At 36.4% G+C, this 15070-nt stretch overlaps 1 protein-coding gene across 10 annotated transcripts in view; it reads right to left on the reverse strand.

The window, feature by feature from the left end:
* Nucleotides 1-8531: 8531 nt before the first annotated feature.
* Nucleotides 8532-15070, reverse strand: part of babo (TGF-beta receptor type-1 babo) — a 33801-nt gene continuing 27262 nt past the window's right edge. For 8 of the 10 annotated variants that reach the window (XM_076416613.1, XM_076416610.1, XM_076416615.1 and 5 more), the window contains one exon: nucleotides 8532-12298. In XM_076416613.1, the coding sequence (XP_076272728.1) occupies nucleotides 12115-12298 (184 nt within the window). In that variant the 3' untranslated portion in view covers nucleotides 8532-12114. The remainder of the gene's footprint in view (nucleotides 12299-15070) is intronic. The other 2 variants (XM_076416616.1, XM_076416611.1) reach the window with 1 other exon arrangement.

Here is a 15070-nt window from a genome sequence, read left to right on the forward strand (position 1 = left end):
AAAGTTGATAAGCGTGTCCAAGTATTTGGGCTGGAGTAGTTGCTCCAATGACCCAGGAAACCTGAGTTGCTGTCTAAGTAATTTTAGCTCTGTATAATCCAGAAGGATGTTTTTAACGCTCTACCTGACACCGATCACACAGTGGGGGATCTCCTTTTAAAAGTGCTCATGGGTCAGTCTGCTGTGGCCTATTCGTAATCGGGCATGGGTGCTAAGTTGGAACCTGCTGAAATTATTAATGTTAAGAGATTGATGAAAGACCATTTTGATCTCCCACAGTTTGTTGTTTTCCATAAGGGAATCCCAATTTAGTTGATCCAGTCCTCTATGTGGAGTCCCTATGTGTGTTTTGGCGTCTTTCTTGCTAACTAGTTCATTTATTTTAGTTGAATTCTATTTTCTGCTCGCCAGATAGTCAGCTCCTTCGTTTCCGGATATTCCCCTATAAGAGGGGACCCATAAATAATTAATTTGTACTCCCCTACTCTCCAGTTTTGTATGTAGCTCTCTGTTCTCAGTGAAATCGGGCTCTCCAAAGAGCTTATTGAATCTAATATTAGAAGTATTGGCCCGCCCATTTGTAATATATCCAAAGTATATAGGGCCTTATAAATGGTCAATAGCTCCGCGGAGAAAATGCTGGTAATAATACGGAGGGTGTTTGGGCGAAAAGTTGTTTTGCCATGGAGTGGTTAACATATATTTTATTAAGTACCTTCATGGATAGGTCTATACACTGGGCGCGACATTCCTCAGAAAAGCAAAAAAGCCTAATCTTACTAACAAATATACTGACTGGGACAAATTCAGATTAATACTGCAGGAACAAATCAGTTTAAAAGTATAGATGATCTTGAGCAACAAAATAAAAATATAATTGAACAAATTCGGTCAGCTGCAATAGATGCTACCCCAATACCAGGAGAGAATTCAGAATATTACCCCCTCGAAATTAGAGAAATGATAAAAGAAAGGCGAAAAGCTAGAAGAGTATGGCACAGAACCAGAAATGCTGCGGACAAAACTACTTTTAATAAAATTAGTCATCAGACGAATCAAAAGATCAAAGAATATGACCAAAATTGCTTTCAAAAATATGTAAGTGAATTAATACCAGAAGCAGACAAAGATTATTCGCTATGGAAAGCAACCCGAAGATTTAAAAGACCAATTATTCGAGTAACGCCAATTAAAAATGATCGAGTTCGACGCAACGATGAAAAAGCTGAATTGTTCGGATAATACTTAGCTAACATATTTCAACCTAATGATATGGAATCTACCATAGATACATCTCCTGTTTATCAACCTGATGTAGATCTAAGTCTAATTTCTCTATTTGAAGTTGCCACTGAGATTGATAACCTCAATCCTAAAAAGGCACCCACGAAAAGCAATCATCATGATATATATATATATATATATATATATATATATATATACATATATTTATATTATTCCAATTTGGTTTTCGAAATCACCGTTCAACAATCGATCCTGAAACCTTCGCGTTGTCTCTCTTTCGAACACTTTTTTGTCTACAGAAACGATAGAACTCCGGGTCGAGGCGGTGGATACCGCCATTCTCGTCAGAAAAGGAGTCAAAAACGAGCTCCTTCCATCGTTATCAGTAAACAACTTCGAAACAAGCTCCATTAAAATCGATATCCAAGAACGTCCCTTTGTGATTACATCCCTGTACAGGAAATCTTCTGCATTCAACTATACCGAATACCGATCACTCGTCGAAGGAAAATTTCCAAAAATAATAGGTGGCGATTTCAACGCCCACCACCCCACCTGGGGGTTCCAGAGCGAATCCCGCAGGTAACGCCGTCGTAGCTCTAAGTGCAGATCTGGGCTACAATCTTGCCCTGCCAGGTGAACCCACCCATCACCCTAGTACAGTTTTTCAAGGCGCAGCAAGAGTCCTTGATTTCTTAATTCTTCAAGACGTAAATCGCCTTTCCGAAGTTCGAGTCCTTGATGAACCAGACTCTGATCATCTTCCGGTCCTTCTCAAACTCGGAAACTGCGCCACCACTCAAGTACCACTAACAAGATTCAGGAAAAAGACCGACTAGAAAAATTACCAATCTCTTCTCCTGAAATCCGATCCAATTCCGAAAATTAACACACCAGAACAGCTCGAGGAAGCCGTACTCAAGCTAACTCGCGATATTCAGTCTGCTCACGAATCTGCCACAGTCAAAATTTCATCACAACCCCAGCCGTGGAAAAACAACCGTCCCGCCTCTCTTAAACGTGAAATTCGCATCAAAAACGGTTTATGCAGATTAGCTCGATTCACCCTTGATGCTGCAGACAAAAGGGAGGCGAACAGAGCATGTAAGGGGGTGAGGGCGGCCGTCTCGACTTGGCGAGCAATGAAATGGAACTCATTTCTCGCGGATCAAAGACTGGGTGGCCCCCCTTTCTTCTGGCTTGTCTCCAAATGCCTCGTGGGGAAACCGCACAATCTCACCTCCCTGAAGTCAGCGGTTACAGGAAATTTCGCAGTCACTGACTAAGAAAAAGTCGAGCTCTTTGCAGAGACCTACGAAGTTCAAATGAAATGCCTCCCACCTGCAGAGAACACTAAAGCTAAAGACAATGACACAGTCATCAACGAATCCAACTCCATCAAAAGACCAGTAACCCCAACCTTTCTTCTCAACCATTTCGTGTCTCCAAAGTCTCTACAGACTATGATCGGCAAACTTCAAACCAGAAAATCTCCAGGTTTCGAGGGAATATCGATTACCCAATTAAAAAAGCTCCCGCATAAGCAGCTCGCAGAACTGGCAAATATTATTAACTCCATCATGAGGCTGCAACATTTCCCAGCGTCTTGGAAACACGCACATATAGCGGTTATACCCAAGAAAGGAGCAAAATCATCTCCATCTGATTACAGGCCTATCAACCTTCTCAGTGCCATTTCGAAGCTTGCCGAGGGTAATGCTCTACGCTCTCAACTCTTTCACAAAGGAAAACAACCTCATTCCTGATGAACAATTCGGCTTTCATGCTCAACTCTCATTCGTCCATCAGGCTACCCGTCTGGCCGCACACATCCCTCACGCTCTCGACCAACATAAAAAGCTTGCAGCGGTCCTTCTGGACCTAACCAAAGCCTTCGACAAGGTTTGGCACGACGGATTGTTCGCAAAGTGCGTGCGGCTAGGCCTCCCAGAAGACCTAACCGCTCTCATCAAGTCCTATCTCTCGGACAGATCTTTCCAGGTCAAGATCAGGGCATCACTTTCCAGTCGTAAACAAATCGATGCCAGCGTACCTCAAGGTTCCCCGCTGGCCCGAGCCTTATTTAACCTCTTTATTTCAGATCTGCTGAGAAAAGAGCACACTGACGTCGCGTTTTACGCTGACGACACTGCTTTCTTCACGGCCGCCAGGTTCGATGACCTGGAAATCAAATAGATTTGCGAAGTTATCCAAGATTTCGCCGTGAAACACGAAAGAAGATTACTAAATCATACTAACGTGGAAGCAATACAACTGCTGGACAGCGCGCAGGATGTCAGGAAATTGAAGCGAACCAAACCATACGAACTTATATAAAGTGTATACCTGTAGTGTAAACCATAGCTATAAGTTATTATAATTTTATAATTGAGGAATACATATTGATGTATTTTATCACACTCGTCTTGCTTGTGAATTAATCCTAGTACATAGGAAAAGTAGTAATAAATTAATTGTAAATTAAGATTGTACTAAGCGTATCTAATAAAGATGTTATAAAAAAGGATAGGTCTATAGATATTTTGGAATGCTGCCATGGTGGTTTTGCCGTGGTTATGTTGGCTGCAGCAGGGATTGTTATTTTAAGTGGATTGCAAATTCCAAATGTTCTAATTGAGTCTATAAATTCATTCAATCAATGTAGGTAAGTGATCGGTATCATACAGATCAGCAATGGTTGTCCATTTTGCCAACCCTACCAGTGATGGAGAGCATAATCCCAGATCCAAACATGATAAAATGCCTGATGAGGTCGATACAAATGTGGGTGACTCATCATTCATTATGTGTAAATTATTGTTATCAATTTCCTCCATCATCGATCGGCCTCTTTGATTGTAAAATGGCGATCCCCACTCAGGTGCGTGTGCATTGAGGTCTCCCATTATGATTTTATCATAGAGAGAAAAAATCTAATACCAACACACCAGTTTGGGTTTATTAACAAACACTCAACAATTGACCAGGTCCACAGAATAACAGATGTTATTGAAAAAAACCTACGCAAGTAAAAAAGTTTGCTCAGCTATATTCGTAGATGTGGCACAAGCCTTCGATAAGGTTTGGCATGTTAGCCTTGTTTATAAACTACAGAAAATGTTACCAAAACAATACACCGAACTATTAAAATCGTATATTACAACAAGAATGTTTAGAGTCAAACAAGAACAAGCTTACTCTACAATAAAAGAAGCTAAAGCAGGTGTACCATACGGAAGTATACTGGGACCAATGCTTTATCTACTCTAAACTTGTGATATATCACAAATGAAAAATATTATGATGGCTACATTTGCCGATGATACTGCGATTATAGCTGTCGGAGACAATAGTGAAGAAGCCTCACGAAAATTACAACAGGCAAGTGACAATATAAATAATTGGACACAAGCTTGGAAAATAAAAATTAATTAAAGTAAATCTGTGTATGTGCGTTTCCCCTATAAACCGACCGTACAAGCACTAATAACATTAAATAAAACTATCATTCCATATAGCAACAACGCTAAATATCTCGGGATGAATCTTAATGCAAAACTTCGCTGGAAGGAACATATAAATAATAAAAGAAAAGAACTGGAATTGAAATATAGGAAAATGTACTGGCTAATCGGAAGAACATCACAATTATCAGTACATAATAAATTGCTATTATATAAGCAAATACTGAAACCTATATGGACATACCGTGTTCAATTATAGGGATGTTTTGCAAAGAGTAACATAAATAAAATACAAAATTTTCAGAACAAAGTTCTGAGAGGTATTGTGGGTGCACCCAAATATTATAGGACTGATTACCTACATCGAGACGTTCAGATACCCATAGTCAGTCAAGAAATCAAGGGGACATGAGGAAAGACTCCATGTTCTTTCGACATCGTTGTCTCCATTCTTTCTCGAAACAAGCCGCTTGACCGATGTTACTCCCAAAATTTCTTCATCCGTACACACAGACAAGTCCTTACTTAATATCATGCCTTTACAGAAGTTCAGTTCATATTATGCAGCTTTTTAACTTTCTCTGATTGCCCGGAATTAGCTACCATTACGAGTATAGTTCCATTTCTTAACTTTTTCACAGACTTCAACTCTCCCACTACAGATAATAATTTTCTGTGTATAATAAACGGAGATAGACCTTTCAATAGATCACTCTCTGAAATTATTACAAAATATCTGTCGTAGTCTTCCTGCGTATATCTGTCTAAAAGTTCGATCTCTCTCCTAGATCTTTTTAGACTTATATTCTGTGTGCCAGTAATAGTTACCTGCATTACGGCTCGATTTTAAGACGCGAAATGTTCGATGCCAAATGTATCTTGTGGAAGAAGATGGCCTGAGTTTTTTGTGGGTTGACTTGCAATCTCCAAAAATGTAGTCACTGGACCGTATCATCGAGATGTTTCTGGAGTCTGCCTTGGATACTACTCTTGATAGAGAATATCTTTAATTTTCACCTGGTGCGATCGTTCTGACAGAAATTACTTGATAAGAGCAGTTAGGTCATCGGGTAGACCTAACCGACCGCATTTCGCCATTAAACTTGTCAAAGGCTTTGGTTGGGTCGAAGAGGACTACTCCAAGTCTTGTAGGCAGCCGATGGGCCTGATGAACGGCTGAGTGTTTGGCGCGGAACCAGAATTGCTCATCTGGAATGATATTGTTTGCCTTAAAATCGTTAAGACCATAGAGAATTGCTCTTTCAGAAAACTTGGAGATGGAACTTAACAGGCTGATTCATTTCTATAGTTAGAAGGTGGTGACTTAGCTCCTTTTTGGTGATAACTTATCGAAACCCGGGAATTTCTTTCCCCTAATCTTGCTGATCATTTTAGGAGTAGCTAGGTGGTCTAGACACTTGAGAGTGAACGGAGATGGTCTTCCTGATGATTTCGTCGTTTCAGCAACATTTTTTAGCTGCTTGTAGGGAAGATTTTTGAGTTGCGCTATCGAAATATTATCGAAACCCGGGGCCTTCTTGTTCCGAATCTTGCTGATCATTTGCGTGAGTATTTTAGGAGTAACTAGATGGTTTAAAAGATGACTCGGAGGCACTTGAGAATGAACGGAGTTGGCCTTCCCAATGATTTCCTCGTTCTCAGCAGCGTTTATATTTGTAGCAGGAGGGAGGCGTTCCATCTGGGCCTCATAGGTTTTAGCGAGGAGCTCGACCTTTTCGTGGTCGATGACTGCGAAAGTTCCTCTCTCCGCTGACTTCAGGGGGATGACGTTTTGCGCCTTCCCCACGAGGCTTTTAGAGAGTCGCCAGAAAGATGAAGGGTTATCCAGCCTTTGTTCCGCTAGAAATGAGTTTCATTTCTAAGATCGCCAGGTTTTGATAGTATCCTTCACTTCCCGTTTTACTCTATTGGCCTCCCTTTTGTCTTCAGTCGGATCAACGACTTGATGTTTTCAGGAACTGGGTCACTTTGAGAGTTTGAATGAGATGGAAGTTCGAATGATGAATTCTGATAGGCAGATCGGATGTCTCGAGTTAGCTTCGACAGAGCACGCTCGAGTTGATCAGAGCCATAAATCTTCGGAATTGATCCGGACTACAGGATAATTTCCTGATATCTCTTCCAGTCGGTTTTCTTCCTGACTTTGTAGCGAGGAATTTCGATTGTACAACAGTCCCCGAGACTTAATATAATTGGACTCAAATTAATTACCAGGAAAAGAAGACATGTTGTTGGTTTGGCAATCGTTGCGCAGTTACGTGAAGCGTTTCTTGGTGTAGGTAAGTGGAGTTCGGGCGATAGTATCTCAGCTGACGCTGTGGGGTCACAAAAGGTGAATTAAAGGTGCTCTACTAATCCTAACCATAAACTATTCTAAGCAAGAAGCATTCAAACTTTGAAAAACACCTAGTTAGGGGATTCCTGGTACACGTATCACAGTTCAAGGTGTATTGCAAACAAAGGCGGACTGAAGTTGCTGTGATTAACTTGTGTGTGAACACGTAAATCAACTACTGGAATTTTGACAGAAGCTTGCAATTCAGAGTGAACGGTTTAGTTCCTTAGTTTTTTTGTTTTCTAAAACCTTTCACATATCTTGTTGAATTCCTTAGTGTAATTCATAAAATAATATTCGGAACGCTGCTACTATAGAGTCAATAAATACATCATAACCTGCGTATCCTGCCTGTCAGTTATATTAATTTTGAAGGACCACCAATAACGGTGATTCACGAAACTGATATAAATTAGTTCCTTCGGTTTTTACTATTTTTCTTGAAATAATAGTAAACTGTATCTTAGCTACGTATATTATAATTATTTTTCTTGCAGTTAAATGAAGTACCCGAACTATCTTCGGTCATGCGGATTAGGGATTTTGCCTAGAGGTGTTAGGCACCGAAAAAAATATCGATATTTTCAGGATAAAATAAAAATAGTGAAATATTAGCCTAAAAATATATATTTGATCAACCTTTAAAATTAAGTAATTTAATTTTTTTAAAATTATATTTAATTTATTCTGAAAAAATATCGATATATCTGCACCTGGTTTTTCTGCATCCCTAATACGGATCGATTTTATTTGATTAATAACTTGGCGTGAACTAAACTATGACGTAAATGGAATGTGAATATTAACGTGAATGAAATTTGTCGCGAATAGATGCTAACCTTTTGGTTTACTCTATTTAAGGTGGCATGTATGTCACGCTTATTCTAAAGCATACTGTATCTGCCTATTAACTTTTTTTCGAACCATTAACCAATAATAAGGGGTTTTTCCTTTTCCAAATCAGCTAGAGGCCAGACATTGGCAATCAAATGTGATCAAACACTGACCAACAATCTGTCCGAGAGACCCAAAACATCGTCATAACAATGACAATAACAATGCAGATACAATGAAAACGGAATTTTTGGAAATAAATGTTAGAATTTCATAAACATAAATTTACTAATTTATCTGTCATAACTTTTTCGACATTTTCAACATAACTCTTATTGTTTTACTCCTTTATTTATATTTTAGTGTATAACAAAATTTAATGAAAAACCGCTGAAAGACGTACTGAAAGGTGTCGTTCCCTCGACAGGAACCAAGAAGGCTGGAAATTTACGGATCAAACAAAAAAAGTCCATATGAAATTTCAAAAATCCTCTTAGTTTATAAACACACCTCGTATACGAACAGTTGTCCTGTAAAGATCGTACAATCCGATCTAAATGAGCTTAATCGAAATTAAGTTCCAGCCGGCAGGTAAGAATGATAAATAAACTGTAATGTCATGCTTAACAATGTTGTTTTACATATTAATATATTTGCAAATATGTTTACATTTGTTATACATAATATTATATATTCCTAAGCCCTAAGTAAATAAACTGTACAGAAATTTAAACAAAAAGATAAACATAACTTTTATGTAGAATGTACCCTTGCTCTCTTAAAAAAGTGTCGGTACCTTCACCCCGTATCCAAAGTTCAATGCTTCAGAATACGGATTTCGGACCTTACCTCACATACTTTAAACAAAGACAATAACTCCTACATACTACAATTTTCGTAACAATCATCAATATTGATAATAATTATTAGTATTAAATAAAGCTTTCGATCCATACTCTTATTTTTTTACATTTCTAACTTTATAGCCCGGAAGATGCTTATCCGCCGGTTAGTCTAACCGGAGGATAAGCAGTTTGTCCTGAACTAAACTACAGTTAAATCTATTGCATTTTGTGTGTACATCTAGGTTTATCCTGAGGAAAGTTGTATTACTTTTCAGTTTTTTATTAAGAAAGAATTACAGCATTTGCCCTGACAGTTTTCTGGTTGGGGGTTTCTACAGACAGACATACACTGTAATCTCAATAATTATCTCCGCCAAAACCCATATCCCGTTCAAATTGAATGTTTCTGCAAAGGATCGATTTTGCGATATTAACGCTCGATTTTATGATTAATTAAAAGCCATTTATAATTTCTAAACAAACAAAGTAAGCCCTGAAATGAGTGGAAAACAAAAGAAATATGGATTTTGGTTATGCTTTTTTTTTTTGGCAAAAGTTGCACCACTCTGTATAAAATCTTGACATGAATTTGTACCATTTGAGAACAACGCTATTGTGATTTTATTCAAAAATAGTCTCCTATTCCTTCAAATAACGGCGATCTACATAAATATTTACATTTTTCTTACAAAAATGACAGGTAGAACAATAAAATTCAACGATACAGTGACATTTTTTTTCTTAATAACAGATGATGATTGTTTGCACCTCCCAGTTCTATTAAATGAAATATTAGGCCAAAGAGCTTGTTTTACGTCTTTATCGTTGTGCTCGTGCAATTGATTCAGTATGATACTCCCCAAAATATCGGTTCATCGTTCACTTCATAAAGAACCCACACAAACACACCTCTTCTAAAATACAAAGTTTTCAATAACAATAAAAAAAATAGATGACAGGCACAAACAACGCCACCCACGAATAACATGTATCTTAAAACCTATATTTTCCTTTTTTTTAGGGGGTATCGCATACCTACATGCTTTTATTCTAAAGTTAAAAACGTTCTGCAATCTAAAAAAAACTTAAAACCAATTTTATTCAGTCTTATTTTGTATGTGGTTTCAATTCAAAGAACGGAAATTTAGTTCTCTAACGTTCTAGATATTTTTTTGCCTTTTATTTTTTAAAAAATTGGCTAAACATGTAATTTTGTAGAATAGTTCAAATTGATACGGGACTATATTAATAACGATAATTAATATTTGTACTAGGGAAGAATACTCAGCTAGTACCTGAAATTATTTTAAGAATCCTCCAATAAGCATCAATTTGAACCATCCTACAATGTTTCATTTGTATAATAAAGCAAAAGGAATTATACATATTATATATATAGCGCTATGCTAATATTAACTTTATAATCTACATAAGATTTCATCTTTTAGGTATAAAATGTATGAATATTTTGTACAAACGGTGAAACTGAGGCGTCCTATCAAGGTTCCAGGTATAACAAAGGAAAATCGACCTGCAGTCAATATCCAACAGTAAAAGTTTTTTTAAATCCTTTTTTACTCTAGCCTAAAATCCTAAACAGCACCATTATTTTTTCGAACGCCTACTTCAAAATATTTTTAATCAAGCTACTCAATTTCAAGTACCCTGGAAACTTGAAAGAGACGCGATTCAAGTATTGGGTGAATTGTGATTTCAATTTCGTCGCAGGAATACTCTCTACCATACATCTGAAACGCCTTATAATATATTTCATCTCTTTTAGTTTAGGAACTACATAACAACATTCACACGCTGAACAGTCACACACAAAAATAGCGAGATATTACATAAAAATCGGGGCAATAATGTACAGGGTCGGTCATCCATAATCTACAACGTATTTCGAGATGTTTCCTCATACAGTACACTAAATCATTGTCATTTATAAAATATAATATTGTGGATGAAAAACCCTGAGATTTGTAAGGGTTACAAACCATCGAAGTTTTTAAAATGACTAGTGGATCCATTTTCTTTCTTTAAATTTATCCCTCCGACATCTATTCATTGTGGAAAAATAAATTATCGAATAGGTGTAAAAAGGATACGTGCAGTTTGTGGTAAATAATAAAATTAAGATAAAAATGTACATTTATAATATAAAATATACTATGGAAAATGTATATTACAAACAAAAAAATATTGTATATAAATATATGATAAAGTAAGCCGTGAATATTTTCAATTATCTCAACTATTTGAAAATCTCATATTGAACAAACTAGCCACACATATGTGGATTGGTTGCACATAAAGGTACAATTTAATTATTTAGACGGTACCTTTGTAAAGTCCTCTGATATACCTCTAATGTTGTTGTACATTCAGCAGAAGTATGGCCAACGGTAAAAATCAATAGCAATTAATTGACATCCCGATGACCTCATTTCCTGTATCAACAATCAATAAATTAAAGACAGTAACAGAATCACTAAAGAATGGCAAGACTGCTGAAGCAGATTAAGGCAGGTGGGAACATTCTTTGCTCTGATCACTTTCTCTTGACGCAAATTTGGCGACCTCGAGAACCCTCAATTATTAATTACATCTTTTTGAAAATATAAAACGGTATCGAAATTAATTTGTAAGTTGAGCTGGTATTCATCGAGAAGATATCGTTTCTGTACTTCTTTGGAAAGCTTCAAAAATGTAATCCATGTAATTAAGATCATTAGAGCGATCTGAAGAATAAAAGGATATCACCAACAGTTCACTGGCTTACTTTATTTAACGTTAAAAATCCAATTTTCTATATGATTTGTTATATTTAAAAGAATAGTAATAAAAAAATATCTGTGGTCTTTTTTCTATTTAGGAATTCTTGGTGGAATTGACACTATTGCTTTGTATTTTGGCATTTCCGGATCAGCAAAGTTCATTGGCCGGCTGGGAAATCGGCATTACGACTTCAGCCGAACAATTTACAATGCAACAATTTTTAACTATTGGTAACGAGGTTAGGTTTCTTTACGAAACTGGATTGCGGAAGATTGATTAATAATACATATATATATACTATGGAATGGGATTTGGAAATAGTACTTGCTAAGTCGAACGGTGGGGTTGTCAAGGGAGTTTCAACATCAATTCCATTCATTCCAAGCGCAGGCACTCTGTAACTTATTCGCCACCGATTTAACAATAATACTGTTCGTTCCCGAACAATAACACGAATTGCGGTGGACGATTAAATTTCCCTTTCGAATTACGACACTTACTAATACTCCTGAAGATCACTGGTCAAAAAAAAATTAATAACGGTAAAAGGGTAGTGTAAAGTTTGAACCGTATAAGTTACCAAGCCAGGCGTTTACATTCGCAGCTCTTCAGATGCCTTGAAGTTCGACAGGGTCTTTTTTATCCTCAGGGCCGTCAATCGCGCGGTAGCGTTATGGTACCAGCACTCCTTCATCAGTTTGCACATGACGTGGAGAGCTTCGCACGATTGCCATCGGTTTGGAATGTTAGGCCTTTGTCGGTCGAAACAAACCACCCTGTAATAGAACAATTTTAAATTAGATTATTACTATTAAATATTGATTTCTAGTTACGGATAACTGTGAAGTAATAAACGCTAGATGAAACAGGAAATTAAAAATATAAAAATATAGTCTATTCAAAATAACAGTAAACTCACGTCATCAATATTTTTAATGTATTGCCTGCCGCAATTTGTAAATTCGTTTTAGAATCAGAAAATATTTTTCTTCTCATTTTATTCTACTTAAAGGAGATACAATACTGCCTGATATGTTCGAACATGTAACCGAAACAGCGTGCAAAAGTGCCGCAATTTGTAAATTCGTTTTAGAATCAGAAAATATTTTTCTTCTCATTTTATTCCAGTTAAAAGAGATACAATACTGTCTGATATATTCGAACATGTAACCGAAACAGCCTGCAAAAGTCGTCCGGTTGTAAAACTAAAAGGCCAGGCAGAACAGATTGCGTTTCTAATCAGTTACTTCGAACAGGAACGAGATAATGGGGGGGCCTCCTCTTGCTAGTAAAATTCGATAGACAGGTAAGCATTTTTACTGTACATTATATTATGAAAAATATAATCTCGGATTCTCCGAGAAGAAACCCTTCTTATACGAAGCTACGGATGAATGAAGATCAGCTTAATGTTAGCTCCATCAGAGATCAAATATATGAAATGTATAAAAACGGTGAGTAGTTTTTTTTTTAATATAAACATTATCTAATATAATTATTTCAAAGGAAACTGTTAGTCTGAAAAATATCGAATGGGTTTAATGGAACTTGCTTTTACATTGCTTTTAAAAGAATACAATTTTTAAAAGCATTTAGTAAAATCAAGGAAGACTTATTATTCCAATTTGTGTATTTAGATGAGACTTGGATATTTCAGAATGGGACCAATATACCCAATGGTCACTCATGGCAAGATGATAATAAAAATAGTGTTAAGACAACAAAAGTTGATGGAAAAAGGTAAACGTTGGAATAACATTTAATTAGGTTTTATCTTATATATAAAAATGAATCGCAAAATATGTTCCTAAGCGCATAACTCAACAACGCCTGGACCAATTTGGCCAAATCTTTTTTTAAAATGTTCGTTGAAGTTCAGGGATGGTTTTTACGGCGAGAAAAATTAGAATTATTGCTGGAAAAACCCTAAAAATAGCCCTTTTTGTTTGAATTTGTTTCGTGTATCAGTTGACAATTCATCTGTCATCTGTCAAAAGTCATCTGTAACAGACAACTTTTTTTTTTTAAATTTGATATGACTTGAACTCAAATCCTTTTAATCCGTACGAATTGTTTTATTTATTTAAAATTTTTTATTTGTTTAAAATTTAATTCAAATTTTAAATAAATAAAACAATTCGTACGGCTTAAAAGGATTTGAGTTCAAGTCATATCAAATTTAAAAAAAAAAGTTGTCTGTTACAGATGACTTTTGACAGATGACAGATGAATTGTCAAGTGATACACGAAACAAATTCGTATATCGTGTTTTGTGCAGAGTGTTTAGTTAGTTAGTGTTTGTTTAGTTCGTGATTAGTGAAAAAATAATTTATATTTGATATGCCTCCTATAAGACGAAGCAATTTAGGTAGAAGAACCAGAAATGCTATAAACCAAGCTAATTACCGATCTAATCGTACTGCACAAGAACGTGACGACGGAAATGAACGTGAAAGAATTCGGATATCACAAACGCGTGAAGCGCGAGCGCGACATTCAACTAATAATCGCGCAAGTTTGAATCCAGCTGCTTTCAGTTACGATGTGTCAATTGACTACAGTAACTACCAATGTGTTGTTATTGGTTCTATGAACTTGGTTTGCTCACACTGTAAGGCATTAAAATACAAAAACGAAGCCAATGGATTGTGTTGCGCAAATGATAAAGTGAAATTGATACAATTGGATCCACCACCAGAACCATTGTACTCATTGGTTTCAGGAATAGGAACAGATTCTATACACTTTTTGACACATATTCAACAATATAACAATTGCTTTCAAATGACTTCATTTGGGGCAACAAATGCAGTTCGGGAAAATTTTATGCCAACTTTCAAGGTATGTATTATAGCAGTTACTCATAATTATTTTAGCGAACAAAATTTTCTGTCACCAAAGTTAAGATGTGTTACTAATCTTCAATTTCTTAATCATTACGAAATATCGTTGTCGTTCGACCTTCGTAGAGTAAAGACGTGTTTGGAGCGACGGTCAGTGTAATAAATTTGAAAGTGTACTACCTGTGCCACAAATGCGATTTTAAAAAATAAGTAAAAACCGTGACGACAATAACAGTGTTAAAACTGCGCGTTAAATGTTTAGTGAAAATGTGTTTAAAACGATGGTCACTGCAATAAAGTAACAAAGGTAAAATTTTGGGGGCTGTTAAGGGTCGGAGGTGCATCATCTGTACCACAAATGCGGCGTTATAACGGTTCTGAAACAAATACCGGTACTGAAATTTTTGTAAAAACGTGAATTAAACTATTCATTAAATAAAAATGATTAATAGAGAGAACCAGAAACTAAATGAGATGGAAACACAATCCTCAACGTCAGGTGAAGCTTATCTGGCACAACAGAATCAAATCTTTTGTCAAGAAAACCATAAGAGAACGCAAAATGAGCAAGCTCTCTATAATGCGTATATTAACGAAAAAACAGCCCGACGGAATCTGGAAATTGCACTAACAAATATGCAAAAACAATTAGATGCACTACAACTCCTAATAAAAAACCAAAACACATACAATCCAACTAGCATT

Source organism: Rhynchophorus ferrugineus, unplaced genomic scaffold (assembly GCF_030347505.1).
Source record: "Rhynchophorus ferrugineus isolate W39M unplaced genomic scaffold, kcgeb_rfMv2 rfM10, whole genome shotgun sequence".
NCBI classification, from domain to species: Eukaryota; Metazoa; Arthropoda; class Insecta; order Coleoptera; family Curculionidae; genus Rhynchophorus; species Rhynchophorus ferrugineus.